At 38.0% G+C, this 15,903-nt stretch overlaps 1 protein-coding gene across 3 annotated transcripts in view; it reads left to right on the top strand.

Annotated features, from left to right (window-relative positions):
* The window catches only part of F13A1 (coagulation factor XIII A chain), a 564,207-nt gene that overhangs the window by 45,078 nt on the left and 503,226 nt on the right, over positions 1-15,903 (top strand). For 2 of the 3 annotated variants that reach the window (XR_014492156.1, XM_083359937.1), the window contains exons 4-5: positions 3,131-3,382; positions 5,562-5,680. Coding sequence is in view for 2 of the 3 variants with exons in the window: in XM_083359937.1 (XP_083216063.1) it covers positions 3,131-3,382; positions 5,562-5,680 (371 nt within the window). In the remaining variant the exon portion in view is untranslated. The remainder of the gene's footprint in view (positions 1-3,130; positions 3,383-5,561; positions 5,681-15,903) is intronic. The other variant, XM_083359938.1, reaches the window with a different exon arrangement.

The raw sequence follows: 15,903 nt of genomic DNA, 5'->3' as shown, positions 1-15,903 counted from the left end.
AGCATTCCGTGCGCCTTTGGCGTCTAGTCATGCCGGCCACATGACCACGGAGACGTCCTCGGACAAGCGCTGGCTCTTCGGCTTTGAAACGGAGATGAGCACCGGCCCCTAGAGTCGGAAACGACTAGCACACATGTGCGGGGGAACCTTTACCTTTACTTTAGGCAGATTTAGAAGAACTACCCAAATGTAAAAAAACAACCCAACAACAACACCTAACAGTATTCTACAGGTTGCTTCTGTGCTAAATCTTCCTCCATAATATTTAGAAAATGTAGGACCCTTCTATAGGCAAAGGCAGCAATGAGGCAAAATCTAGGCTTCCTGGGCACACTGATCTGTGGCTTTCAGCAATTTTCATTTCACAAGTTAATTGCGTTAGCTGCAGGTTAGATAAATCTGTATTGACAGGAACTCCCACTTCCCAGTTAACTATACTTAGGTATGAGAAAATTAAGCTGAATCTTGACATGAGGAAGACAAGGCTACCCTGTGCTATTTCAGAGGTAATCCCAAAAGCACAGAGGCTTGTGTCAGCTGATCTGGGGATCCATTTATATAATGATTGATTGATTAAGTCACTGTTTATTTTTAAAGAACATATACAGGAGATTTTAACCATGAGAATATCTTTCAGGTCTTCCAACAATGCACCAGCACTGCTGTAACTGAAGCCATCCATTTTGCTGTGGCACTCATCCTCTTCTTCTCTTTTTTTTCTACCTTTCCCAGCATTACAGCCTTCTCCAGAGAGCTAGGCCTTCCCATAATCTGCCTAAAGTAGGATAATTTGCATCTGGTCATATATGTTTTGAGTGAGAATGCTTGTGGATCCAGGTTTTTGTTTGCGTCAAGTTTGTTTTGGTATTCTCATGTGTTTTTGGCAATGCCAAAAGTCCGAAAGTGTCAATAGTTTCCCATCCTTCTTCTCCAAAGCCCAACTTTTCACTTCCATAGAGTATCACAAAGTATACCATAGCATGCACGATTCTGATATTTTCTGTATAATAGGTGGGATAAAAATTAAAACATAAACACATTGGCAGCCTTTTGAAACCACCCAGGCTTCTTGCCCAGTCTGATTTTGTTTTTATTTTTTATTTTTAGATTCTTTTAATTCTTTAATAGGAAGTGGGAAACAATACTGGAAATCTAAGGAATAGCATCAAAAATCTGCATTTCCAGGAGGGCACTGGAACTCACATGGAAATAAAATAAAAATATGGGACAGCATATGTGATGACCCTGAAAAATAAACATGATTTATTTATGGAGTGACATGTACAACATGTTTAATATATGTGTGAAAACTATACCAGTACCTGACATTTGGAAGAATACCATTATTGTACTCCAGTATCAGTTGGTGTAAAGCAGGGCTCTTCAAACTTGGCCCTTTTATGACTTGTGGACTTCAACTCCCAGAATTCCTCAGCCAGCGTGCCTGTTTGAAGACTACTGGTGTAAATGCTAAAGATGGCAAAACTAGGGGGCAAGCGCCCAAGTCAGACAGGAGCATTATCGAAACAAAGTACAGGGACCCTCTACATCGAAGGCTGAGAAACAAACTATAAGAAGCCCATTACCATGTAAGGATGGAAGAAATATAAATAAAATTTAGATTCTGCACCTGTTACAAACAGTGCTTTTTTTGTAAAAGAAAAAGGTGCCGGAACTCATACGTACATGTCATACAATCTGCCTTGCCTACCCTATACAGTAAGGTTCCATCCAAAAAAGGTGCCGGAACTCCGTTCTGAGCATTCTATGAGAAAAAAAGCCCTGGTTACAAATAACAGAACGGATTGTATGATTCTACAATAGTTGATCTCTATCATTAAGAAAACCCTCTCTGAGTCCTATCCTTGACTCTTCGCTATCAGCTCCATAGGGTGAAGCTGAGCTTCTAGAGAGAAAAAATATTGCCTAGCTCTCAGTGATGCTCCGAAAATGAGGAATTTTGAAGAATGATTAGCAGAAGAAAATGAAAAGTCATGGAAGGCAACTCCAAGGAGCAGTGGGAGAAAAGGCAGAAGACCCTCTTAAGAGAGCATATCTTATAATACAGATGCTTCTGGACAGCATGCCAATCTGAGGCATTACCAAGTCAATGGGTTAACAGCAAATCTTAAAGGATACATTTAATAGACCCCAGGTCACATTCTCCCCAAGTGTGAGAGAGTGTAGGAGTCAACAGAAGGGTTAATTGGTGTAAGAGGCAGGTTAGCCAGATGTGGGGAACCTGAGAAGGAAATGCTTCAAAAAGACTCCATCTTAATTGGTTTGATTTAAGCCTGCCTGGAAACTTACTTTCACAATTTTCAAGATTATGTTTATTATAAACAGATGTAGTCTCATTTTTTGAGTTGGCTAGCTATGTGGGCTTGACCCCTATAGAAAGTTGCCTTTTCTTTTCACAGAAGCTTTTATTTGTAGATCGGTTTGGTTAAATCACAAGTGAAACCCAGTATTAAAAACATTTGTGTTTAACAAAAATGAATTTACATTCAATATTTAGATTCCATGCTTAACTCTATCTGTCCTCTCTCTTGGGTTGTTGCTTTTGATACATCTGATTGCATCTTATTCCTGGGTTAAGTCATTAAAATACAGATTGTGTTTTTGTGATCTACATTTCCTGGGTTCTTTTTATCAGTGTTCTGTCAAAATAAAATGGTTCTCCATACTACCATACTACTCCATACTCAAAACTCAGTTTCTTATTTAGTGGTAGCTTAGACCAACCTGTGTCCTTCAAATGTATTGGGGGAAAAGTCATAAAATTCTTAGCAAATACTGGCTTAGAATTCTGGGAATTGTCATCTTTGCAAATCTGTAATGTGCTAGGATGGAGAAATATATTGTGTAGAAATGAAACAAAATCTTGCCTTGGTAAGTTTGGTTTTGAAAGGTAAAAATGTGTTAAAAGACAAACACTTTGAGGAGAGACAGAGAACTAAATTATACTTTTTGATACATTACTTATTTTTGCTATAATGGATAGTGGATATACCCCTGAGTATATCCAAATTGTGAATCCAAATTTTGCTAGGCAATCCAAACAAAAGGAAGCTTTTCATTTGCTACACTGATTCACAAAGTTAACAAACTCTCTTCCCTTTTTCTGCAGGGCGATACCCACAACAAAACAAAGGCACTTACATACGTGTTCCTTTGGTTCAAGAGTTGGAAAGTGGGAAATGGGGTGCTAAGATCACCCACAGTGCCAACACTTCTGTGGCCTTGAATATTATGCCAGCTGCAAACTGCATTGTGGGAAAATTCCGCATGTATGTTGCAGTACTGACTCCAATGGGCATTCTCAGAACAAGACGAAATCCAGACACTGATACTTACATATTGTTTAATCCCTGGTGTAAAGGTAAGGCATATACAATGTGTATACAGTATATGATCATGATAATAACAACCACATCTTAAGCACAACTGGTATTATTATAATTTATTCAAAAAGAACCTTAATTTGACTTTCTAAAGAGATGCTATTGAGAAGTCTAGATAGTTTGTTCCATTGTACAGTTTCTTTATGTTCATTATTCAGCTTGTGTTACCAGAATCCTGTGTAGTTTATAGGTAGGCACACTAATTACTTCCAGATGATTTAGATGACCAGTCCTTGCCATTTAACGTTAGAGATTCATGGAAACTCAAGTCCAAATGTTAGAGGACGCCAGGTTGAGTAAGTTTGCATTTAAATAGATAGATATAGAAATATACTGTAAATAGAAGACTACCTAAAAGGAAGATAACCTCACAATCTGAATTTAAGACATTTCCTCCACTCAAGGGGTGCCTCCATTCATCATACTGAAATAGATGTTATTGAGGAAACTCTAATCTTCCTTTCAGGTAAATATAATACAATTAATGAGAAAGAATGGTAATGAGAGAGACAGGCCACAATCTCCTGGCCTTATTGAAGCCTTCTTTTGACAAGAGCAAACAGATTATGATTCCAAATGCATCACAGCTAAACTTTTCAACTAAAAAGATGACAAGGATAGAGAGAGCATTGTGGAGGGAAAGTTTAACATTTTCCTCATCACTGTGTTGTACCTGTAACAAATGACAGTTTCCTCAGGACTGTGCTGGAATTTCCATTCAACCATGTAATGGATTGCCAATATATTTTTATTTGTATATGTATCCTGCCATTCTTTGAAAGACTGCCTTGCTTTACATATTTAAGCACCCATCATTAAAAACAACAACAACTGACACGTGGAAATGATCTGCATGTTATCATTTTTTCAAATGAAACTTAAGATGCCTGCTTTTGGAATGTATTCAGGCCAATATTTTTTAATATTCCCAGAAGGACATATGCTGTTTTTGGCCAAACCTGATGGAATTACTCATCAGCACTCTGTTTGTAGACATGCATCATGTTTAGCTCATGATATTCTGAAATGACAAAGCCAGAAACTTTGGATCTGCTGATCAGGCAGTTTCTAGCAATCATTTACTTAATGTAAAGTCCTTTCCTTAATATTAATATTTTTATATAGATTTTTTTGAGCTAAGATATTCCCTGCAAAATCCAAAAATGTAATTTAGGTAATGTGAATTGGGTTAATTCATTAAAGATTCAGCTCTAGTGGGGTTCTACAGCATCTCCAGCCTAAACCAGAAAAAGCTGTCTATCATAAAATGTTCCTCCTTGTGTCTCAATCATCACATGAACCAAGTGGCTATTTAAAAGTCTATATTCTGTGGCTCAGTGGGTTAGGACGCTGAGCTTGTCGATCAGAAGGTCGGCAGTTTGGCGGGTCGAATCCCGAGTGCCGCGTAGCAGAGTGAGCACCTGTTACTCGTCCCAGCTTCTGCCAACCTAGCAGTTCGAAAGCACGTAAAAATGCAAGTAGAAAAATAGGGACCACTACGGTGGGAAGGTAACAGCATTCCATGCGCCTTTGGTGTCTAGTCATGCCGGCCACATGACCACGGAGACGTCCTCGGACAAGCTCTGGCTCTTCGGCTTTGAAACGGAGATGAGCACCGGCCTCTAGAGTTGGAAACGACTAGCACACATGTGCGGGGGAACCTTTACCTTTACCTTTTATTCTGTATAAAAAGGGGCCATGTTCATGCCCATCACAATGTGCAACTCTTCCTAGACAGATTAATCCTTTAAATCTTCTGGTGTGGAATTGCTCACAATTACAGTTACAAAGTTTCAGAGTAATTCTTTGATCTGTGGTGTGGGTGCTTAATGCTTTCACAGCTCTCAGACATTTCAGCTTAATAACACAGAATCATAAAGTGCCTGATAAGAGGTGACAATTTAATCACGCTTTACAGATCTTGCTCAAAATAGTTGAGAGTTGTGATCCTTCTTTTTTTCCTTTTTTTTTTTAATTTGGAGCATGCTTCATTTCCAGTTTCAGAGAATGATGTGAAGACGAAATATATTATGTGCTGTGATAGATGAAGAAAAAGGCTGCCTTTTCTTATAACATTCAGCTGAATTAAATTCTGATATTTACGCCTAGAAAAGTACATGTATTAACCTGTTTTTATAAACAAAAATTCTGATGCAGAGGATGCAGTGTATATGGATGAAGAAGAAGAAAGGGAAGAGTATGTCCTGAATGACCTTGGTGTCATTTTCTATGGGGACCCTGAAAATATAAGGTCGAGGAGCTGGAACTATGGTCAGGTAAATCCATTTGAAATAAATGAAGAATAGCTTTTCTACTAAATGCTGCACTCCTAAATTCTGCATTAGAAAACAGATTGATTCCCTCCTGCTTAATCAAATACACGTAGGCAAATGAGTGAGGGTATATAGCTGACTGCCCTGTAACACATAACAGAATTAATCAAAGGAATTAAAAGTTTGAAAGGACTGACCCGGTATCTCAGTCTGGGACACTTTGGTCCAGATGATGTATATATGTGTGTGTTTTTGTTAGATTTATATCTCACCTTTTGTTCTAACAACTAAAAATTGCATGCACAACATTTTCTCTTTCCATTTCCTCCGCCCTACAACAACAACAACAACACTGTGAAGTCGGTTGAACTGAGTGTCTGGCCTCAAATCAACCAATGAGCTGAGCTGACGATGATCCAAGTAAGAGTGCACTAAAACCCAGTTTTTTCCTCTCTGGTTTTGAAGTCTTAAACTTAACCATCACTCCATGTTATTCGAAAAACAATCACCACCGCTTTCATATATGGATTTCTTCACAGATTTTTCTTCTGGTTTATCTGTGAGGCACATAAATATGACAAATATAAATTGAGGAAATGTATGAGATATATTAATTGAAAAGCAGGTTCTCATTTTCTTTTAAAGGTTTTTTAAAAAATAAATAAATAAATCATATTATTATTATTATTATTATTATTATTATTATTATTATTATTATTATTATTATTATTATTATTATAAGTTGGAAGGGACATTGGAGGTCATCTAGTCCAACCCCCTGCTCAGGCAGGAAACCCTATACCATTTCAGACAAATGGCTGGCCAGTCTCTTCTTAAAAACTTCCAGTGTTGGAGCATTCACCACTTCTGGAGGCAGGTTGTTCCACTGGTTAGTTGTTCTAACTGTCAGGAAGTTTCTCCTTAGTTCTAGGTTGCTTCTCTCCTTGACTAGTTGCTTCTCTCCTTGACTAATAGCAGTGGAACACATCTTACCTGTTTCTCATCAAAAGTAATCATGGTCGACAACTCAAACTCGGACACCCAGTGTGGAGTAGTAGTGAAAGTGCTGGATAACAAGTAGGAACGCTTAGGTTTTAGTCTGTGTTCAATTACAGAACCACACTGGGTGACTTTGGACAAGTTATTTATTCTCAGCCCAATCTATTTCACAGAGTTCATCTTGTGGAGAAAGAAAGGAAGAGAAAGTGTTGAACTCTTTTACGTATCTAATACATAAATAAACATGTACGGTAATTATAACAGATATCCAGCAGTTTCAACCTCTTTTGAAGAAGCAACTTGGCACGATTTTCTAACTGAATAAAACATGCAATGGGCCCCAGATTGTTCAGATTAGGTTTCCACAATCTACTGTTCTATTCTAATTTTCAGATTAATGGGTAACTATCTGCAGTGAAAGAAGAAAAGCTCTTTGGAAGGTAACTAGATAGGGAGGACATCTATAAAAACAGTGGGACCAGCAGGTTCAGGCTATAGTGATGGAGCCTGATCCTTCCTATATAAGATAAGCTGATAATAATTTGGTCTCTAAACAGCACTTATCATTGTGACCGAACTTCAGTTTAGCCTTGTTATCTCCTTTATGATCTTAATTGAGAAGAGTTCAGAATCAAAGAAATAATCAATTTCTGGCATATTCAATTCCTAATTTTGTTGGTGCCCTAAATGGAACAATATCCATAGAAACTGGATCCCATCCCAGAATTTCCAGAAAATGCAGGGTAGAAGTCTTTAAATGTGTTAGCTATTAGCGTTCTATCTATATCATCTTCTTGTCATCTTCAAGTCAATCCTGTGTAAAGCACAGTATGATCATTCTCAAGATTCTAGATACAGGGTCAAACCATGGAAAGATTTCTTGCCTCTGGGAAAGAGTAGCTTTCATACGTGTAGTAGTATAAATGTTTTTCTAAGCATAAAGCAGGTTCTAGTAGAATCTCTCAATTCTTGAAGCAGACATAAGGTTTATTGACTCATCTGTCAAAGGCAGGATGACCTGCTCTGTATAGTACTAGGTCTTCTTATCAGCTTTATTTCCACCTTGTTTAGATTATATTTCAGCTCATTCATTTAACCACAGCCTCAGTACACTGGTTTAGAAATAGGAAAATTGGTCTTTGATGCTTAGTTAATGAAATATAGAACTTGAGGGAAACAGCATTGGCTTATTTATGATGCCCATCAGCAAAGCTCTCGATGATTTCTGTCAGCAGCTTCCTATAGATTATAAATGATAGCAGTCTCTGTGATAAAAGCCTTGCGGAATACCATATGTCAACTGCCAGAGGGCCAAGTTAGAATTACCAGTGATGACCCATTCACTTCATTCTGGTTAGAAAATGGAATCACTCAGTAGACAGATCTAACCCCTGCAAGCTGTTCAAACAGGCTAACAGGATTAAATTATTTGTTACATAAAAGCCATGGTAAGGTCAAAAAGTATTGAGAAGGAAGACTCTGCCAAGTTCCTCCATGCAACTCTTTGGCAAAATATCTAAAGTGAAGCCACTTTCTCATCTGGATTTTTGTTGTTGTTGTTAGTTGCAAAGTCGTGTCCAACCCATCGTGACCCCATGGACAACGTTCCTTCAGACCTTCCTGTCCTCTACCATATTCTGGAGTCCATTAAGGCTCACGCCTACTGCTTCAGTGACTCCATCCAGCCACCTCATTCTCTGTCGTCCCATTCTTCTCTTGCCCTCAACCTTTCCCAGCATTAGGCTCTTCTCCAGTGAGTCCTTCCTTCTCATTAGGTGGCCAAATTATTTGAGTTTCAACTTCAGGATCTGGCCTTCTAAAGAGCAGTCAGGGTTGATCTCCTCTAGGACTGACTGGTTTGATCGCCTTGCAGTCCAAGGTACTCGCAGGAGTCTTCTCCAGCAACATAGTTCAAAGGCTTCAATTCTTTGGCGCTCAGCCTTTCTTATGGTCCAACTTTTGCTGCCATACATTGCAACTGGGAAGACCATAGCCTTGACTATATGCACTTTTGTTGGCAGGGTGATGTCTCTGCTTTTTAGTGTGCTGTCTAGATTTGCCATGGCTTTCCTCCCCAGAAGCAAGCGTCTTTTAATTTCTTGGCTGCAGTCCCTGTCTGCGGTGATCTTGGAGCCCAGGAAAATAAAATCTGTCACTACCTCCATTTCTTCCTCATCTATTTGCCAGGAATTGAGAGGGCCGGATGCCATGATCTTGGTTTTCTTAATGTTTAGTTTCAACCCAACTTTTGCACTCTCCTTCTTCACTTGCAACAAGAGGCTCTTTAGTTCATCTTCAATTTCTGCCATTAGAGTGGTATCATCTGCATATCTTAGGTTGTTAATATTTCTTCTGGCAATCTTAATTCCAATTTTTGATTCATCTAGCCCTGCCTTTCTGATGATGTGCTCTGCATATAAGTTAAACAGGCAGGGTGACAGTACACAGCCTTGCCGGATTCCTTTCCCAATTTTGAACCAATCAGTAGTTCCATGTCCAGTTCTCACTGTTGCTTTTTGACCTGCATATAGGTTTCTCAAGAGACAAATAAGATGGTCTGGTATGCTCATCTCTTTAAGAACTTGCCACAGGTTGTTGTGATCCACACAATCAAATGCTTTAGCATAGTCAATGAAGCAGAAGTAGATGTTTTTCTGGAACTCTCTGGCTTTCTTCATGATCCAGCGTATGTTGGCAATTTGATCTCTAGTTCTTCTGCCTCTTCAAAATCCTGCCTGTGCTTCTGGTCGTTCTCGATCCACATCCTGCTGGAGTCTAGCTTGTAGAATTTTAAGCATAACTTTACTAGCATGAGAAATGAGTGCAATGGTGTGATAGTTTGAACATTCTTTGGCACTGCCTTTCTTTGGAATTGGAATGTAAACTGATCTTTTCCAATCCTGTGGCCACTGTTGAGTTTTCCAAATTTGCTGGCAAATTGAGTGTAGCACTTTTACTGCATCGTCTTTTAAGATTTTGAATAGCTCAGCTGAAATGCTGTCACCTCCACTAGCTTTGTTGTTGCTCAGCTTTTCTAAGGCCCACTTCACTTCACATTCTAGGATGTCTGGCTCTAGGTCAGTGACCACCTCATTGTGATTATCAGGGACGTTAAGCTCATTCTTGTATAGTTCTTCTGTGTAATTTTGCCACCTCTTCTTAATCTCTTCTGCCTCTGTTAGGTCCCTGCCATTTTGGTCCTTTATCATGCCCATTTTTGCATGAAACGTTCCTTTCATCTAATTTTCTTGAAGAGATCTCTGGTCCTCCCTATTCTATTGTTTTCTTCTATTTCTTTGCACTGTTCATTTAAGAAAGCATTCTTATCTCTTCTAGCTATTCTCTGGAATTGTGCATTCAATTGGATGTATCTTTCTTTTTCTCCCTTGCCTTTCGCTTCCCTCCTGTCCTCAGCTATTTGTAAAGCTTCCTCAGACAGCCATTTTGCTTTCTTGCATTTCTTTTTCTTTGGGATGGTTTTAGTTGCTACTTCTTGTACAATGTTGCGAACCTCCATCCATAGTTCTTCAGGCACTCTGTCTATCAGATCTAATTCCTTAAATCTATTTGTCACCTCTACTGTATATTCATCAGGGATATGATTTAATTCATACCTGAGTGGCCTAGAGCTTTTTCCTACTTTCTTCAGTTTAAGCCTAAATTTTGCAACAAGAAGCTCGTGGTCTGAGCCACAGTCAGCTCCTGGTCTTGTTTTTACTGAGTGTATAGAGCTTCTCCATCTTTGGCTGCAAAGCACATAGTCAATCTGATTTCTGTGTTGACCATCTGTTGATGTCCATGTGTAGAGCCATCTCTTGGGTTGTTGGAAAAGAGTGTTTGCTATGACCATCGTATTCTCTTGACAAAATTCTATCAGCCTGTGCCCTGCTTCATTTTGTACTCCAAGGCCAAACTTGCCTGTTATTCCAGTTATCTTTTGGCTTCCTACTTTAGCATTCCAATTCCCCATGATGGGGTGTTAGTTCTATAACGTGATGTAGGGCTTCATAGAACCAGTCAATGTCATCCTCTTCAGCACCAGTGGTTGGAGCATAGACTTGGACTACTGTGATATTGAATGGTTTGCCTTGGATTCGAACTGAGATCATTCTGTCATTTTGGGGATTGTATCCCAATATTGCTTTTCCTACTCTTTTATTGACTATGAAGGCTACTTCATTTCTTCTGAGGGATTCTTGCCCACAGTAGTATACCTGATGGTCATCTGAATTAAATTCACCCATTCCTGTCCATTTTAGCTCGCTAATTCCTGAAATGTCAATGTTCAGTCTTGTCATCTCTTGTTTGACCACGTCCAACTTTCCTTGATTCATGGATCTTACATTCCAGGTTCCTATGAAGAAAAAATCTTTACAGCATCGGACTTTCCTTTCACCACCAGATACATCCACAGCTGAACGTCCTTTCAGCTTTGGCCCAGTCGCTTCATTCTTTCTGGCGCTACTAGTACTAGCCCTCTGCTCTTCCCCAGTAGCATATTGGACGCTGTCCAACATGAGGGGCTCATCTTCCAGCGTCATATCTTTTTTTCCTTTTGGTACTGTCCATGGGGTTTTCATGGCAAAGATACTGGAGTGGGTTGTCATTTCCTTCTCCAGTGGATCACGTTTTGTCAGAACTCTCTGCTATGACCTGTCCATCTTGGGTGGCCCTGCACTGCATAGCTCATAGCTTCATTGAATTACGCAAGCCCCTTCACCACGACAAAGCAGTAATCCATGAAGGGGCTCATCTGGATACAGCACCCTTTTTTCTACTACTCCATATTCAGTCAGCTTTTAGGAACTGGCCTAAATAACATTTGTCCTCATTAAGGGTAACTGCATTTTGCTGATTGACCCTCCCCCCCATAATAATGCATAAATTCATTCATTCATTCATTCATTCATTCATTCATTCCAACAAAATATTCCATTTTGGCATAACAACTCTGTTTGGTCCATCCCATCACCCAAGATAACAAATTTGGGCTCCTATGTTTTTATTAATGAGAGATAACATTTATTACATCACCAAGAAAATGGACTACTTGGCATGCTTGATCAGATTTAGCAGAATCTATTCTAAATCATCTGGATGTCAGGGACATTTCAAATAGTGAAAGAGGTCATTAGAGATCAAATCTGTCAATTGCTGCAGCCAACAGCTCCTTGCAAAGATCATCAAATCCACAAAATAGTGCTAGCATCTTACCTACATCATCTTCCGTCTTTCTAGAATCTGACACCTTCTATAAGCTCTCTTGAGGTATATCTTTTCCACAAGGCTTATTATTTAGATTTAGATAATGTTAAATATCTAGCTTTTAGACCTCCAATTTACCATTAGGCTTAATGATAAAATAATGAAGTATAGCCATTAATACTTAAAAAAAATAGCCCAAGCAGAAAAAGAAGGAAATTAGCATTAAATGTAAAACAGTGCATACATGTGCAGACAAATCCACAATTCTGAGGATGAAAAACCTATTGAAAAATTTGAGTAAGACAACAAGAAAAGGAAGAAATACGAATGATGTTACAGGGGCTGACTAGAAAGCATTATCCTGGAACAAACGATGAAACATTTATACAAGCAAGCTACAGCAGTAATTTTTCCCCCAACTACTTTGACATTTGCTAGAGGTCTAATTCAACTAAAAATGGAACATCCAATAAATGTTTTGATTTGTCTTGCTGTCAAGTCTACCTCTCAGAAGGTGGAAGAAGGGTCAAGAAGAACTATTGTCCTCCCAAAATCTGACCATCAGGGAAGAATTGGGTGACAGTGAATGTTGGCAGAAGCATTGGGGAAAAGTGATATTGTCACTTTGGAATTTGATACCAAGAGCTGTGAAAATGAAATGTAATTTGTATTTTGGATCTTCAGTTCTATTTTGAATATCTTTTAAATGTGTGTTTTTTTAAAAAAAAGTCATATCAGTCCTGATTCTTCAGCATTGATCTTAGGTCTGATTACTCCAATTACTGATTTTCCCCCCCAATCCTGATTATTGGCTTGATCACAGCTTCTTGTACCTGGTACTCCCCTCTGCTCACTTTCTTTCACTAACTGGTGACAGGATGTGTACAATGCAGAACCTTTTCAATCCCATCAGATTCTTTCTTTAACATGGTGTAAGTGTTACTGAAAACTAAAGAGTAATCACTGCCATCCAGTCAAAGACTCCTAAGGTTAATAGTCCAAATGAAACAGTGGAAGCAGACCCAGGACTGAACAGCACCATGGACAACAACATCAGAAGCTACTTTCTATTGAGCAGGCAAGTTGCTCCAGGTAGTCCAGTACAGTCATATGTTGTACTGGAATGCTACAACAAATGTTTAGGAGCTAAGAGTTAAAAACTAGCCCAACTATAAAGTTCTCCACTTCATCTTTTTTAAAAGCAAGATTCTTCCAGGACCTTGAAGGCTGATTGAAAGAAGATAGGGCATGATAACAATCTTAGGAAAAATATTGTTGTACCTTGAGAAAATAATTTAATTCCCAGGCTCCTAGGGTAGTTACTCCTTCGGTCTCTTCCTCATGGCTCCTATGTGGACTAGTCAGGAAGCCATTATCTTGGCTGATATAGGAGAAACATTCAGATGGTTAGAATGTAAATCTCTCCCCGGCTCTAGGCATACCATTACACCAAGAAAAGAAAAAATGATAAAGATAAAGGCTTTATCAAGTCAAACTTGATAAAAATAGGTTTTCCCCCCTATTTTTAATATATTCTTATAATAATAGATTGTTGTGAAATGTACTCAATGTGTTATTTTTATACAGTGATATTTCTACAGTGTTGATTAAAAATTCTTAACACTCTGTTTAGATAACTTAGACCACTGAAGATAGAAAAATAGAAATTTAACACTGATAGAAAGGTCAGCATTAATTGTGATTTAGCATGTCAGTGTTAATGACCATAATGATATTTAGCTTTTTCATCCAGAATTGAATATAACATTAAAAAAATTAGACATGTCCATGTAATTAACTTGGGGAAAATACGGCTTTTCCCCCAACTTCCTAGACTAGTCTACAACTTTGGCATTTCACATCCAAGTACCAGCTGAGTCTGGCCCAACTTAGATTCTTCAAGATCAACAAAGCTGTTTTCAAGAGCTTCTTCAAGGTCAATCAGAGAGGAAAAAATGGGGATATCAGAAGAAATCAGTATGGCTGCACAAAGTGCTTTCTCATAAGCAGAGACTGAAAGGGACAAATATAAGAGATGAAAAGAGATGCAATCACCCAAACCTTCAAGGACTGTGAAAAAAGAACCACCAGAGCTTCTTTGACTTGTTAGAAGCAAAAAAGACAAGGAAGTGTAGGTCTGCTACTAAAAGTAGATGATAAAAGTTAACAAGGAGAAACTGGAATAATATATTTTCGAGCTTCTGGAAAGAAATATGTTTTCCACAATTAGCTGCTTTAATTATCAACTAAATATTTGTATGATTGAGATATGGTTCAGAAATTATCTTGGACAATGACACTACCATATCGTCTTAGTTGTTACCCTTCAATAAACACTACAGATGTACTGCAACAGGCAGAACTTAGGACTAGAATAGGCCTGCTCATAGGGAGCTGTAAATTCTTCATAGTGTTTAAAGACACAGTGCAGCCTGGAAACAAGATACTGCCAGATATAGGTGTCATCTTGATGGATCATTGGTTTCTAAAGGAGAATACTCTGACTGATATTCTCTTCTGTTTGTGTGGCCCAACTAAGTTGATAATGTAAGGAGATTAATGCATTATAAAACACACTTGGCAATATCTGGGCATGAAATCGATGTTTATTGATTAAACTTACATAATTGATGTGATGACTAGAACTTACACAATCAGACTTAAGAACAGCCACAGTCTGGAAATAATAATAATAAAAAATGCATCTGATGGAACAACCCCTTGTCTATGAATACTCATGCATAATAAAGGTATATATATATATATATATATATGTTTCAAATGTTAACTCTTTAGATTACCTTGCTAGGCCCCAAACATGGGGCAAATCTTTATTTCCTGTTTTCAGCCTATCTTGAAGGCTATCGAACAGGCAGTAGTCACACCGGACAATTCCTATATTTGTGTAAATTACTAACAAAGAATTAAAGGGAATGCATCTCAGTTTCCCTTTAATTCTTTGTTAGTAATTTACACACACACACATATATATATATATATATATATATATATATATATATATATATATATATATATATATATATATATATATATATATATTATTGAGATATGTGAGTCAGCCTTGAGGATAAACATTCAGCTTTTTGAAGATATTTCTAGGAGCATCTCCTTTGGGACTAAGCTTCATATTATGAGGTTATAACTCATTATTTAGTAATGGTATTCTGCTGTGTACCAAAAGAAAAAGAAAAATAAGAAATAAGAAATCTATGGATGACATAGCCAAAGAAATGACCAATTATAAATGCATCCTGTCCTACCTGGGTGCAAGTGTATTAAACAGCCTATAAAGGTATTATACCATATACAATTGTGTTATACCATAGCAAATTACAGATTTGATCTACTATAAGTTGCTGCTATTTTCAGACAGTTAGCATTTTTAAAGAACCAAGAGAATAAATTTGTGTGCATAAAGGAAAAGTTCAAAAATTGTTAGGATTCAGCCTGTAAGGGAAATATAACTATCTTATTTGTTTATCACTACCTAGAACAGCTTGTAATTGAAGTCATGTGCCTTTACTGCCATCTCTGTGATTGTCTACCAACAGACAATGTCATTTTTTGGTTGCTATGCAATTTCTTCTGAGCAAATTGAACTGTACCATAGGGCAGGCTCTTCCATAATGATTTCTGTTCTATTTAGGCACTTCTGCCCCCTATTTATTCCTGTCATTGTTATCATTGGGCCAGAGAATTAAAGTCTTTTTTCAGAGTTCATTTTCAAAGATGATAGTTTAAGGACACTTGCTATGGCTGGTGTCTGCAAGACTTGCTGTGCTCCAGCTTGCCATTAGCTATATAGGGCATGATTGAAAGATGATCTTGAAAGATGATTGAAAGATGATCTATAGGGCATGATTGAAAGATGATCTTGAAAGTATTACTGCCCTCTGCAATACACTGTGTACCATATATATATATATATATTAGTACTAAAGTTCACCTGGAATATGTGATTTTATTTTAATACAGTATTTTGGGTAAATACTGACACCTCT

The sequence above is a fragment of the Vipera ursinii genome (assembly GCF_947247035.1).
Source record: "Vipera ursinii genome assembly, chromosome: 3".
In the NCBI taxonomy this organism is placed as follows: domain Eukaryota; kingdom Metazoa; phylum Chordata; class Lepidosauria; order Squamata; family Viperidae; genus Vipera; species Vipera ursinii.
Note: the sequence above shows the minus strand (reverse complement) of the source record. Positions and strands in the feature narration are given on the sequence as shown.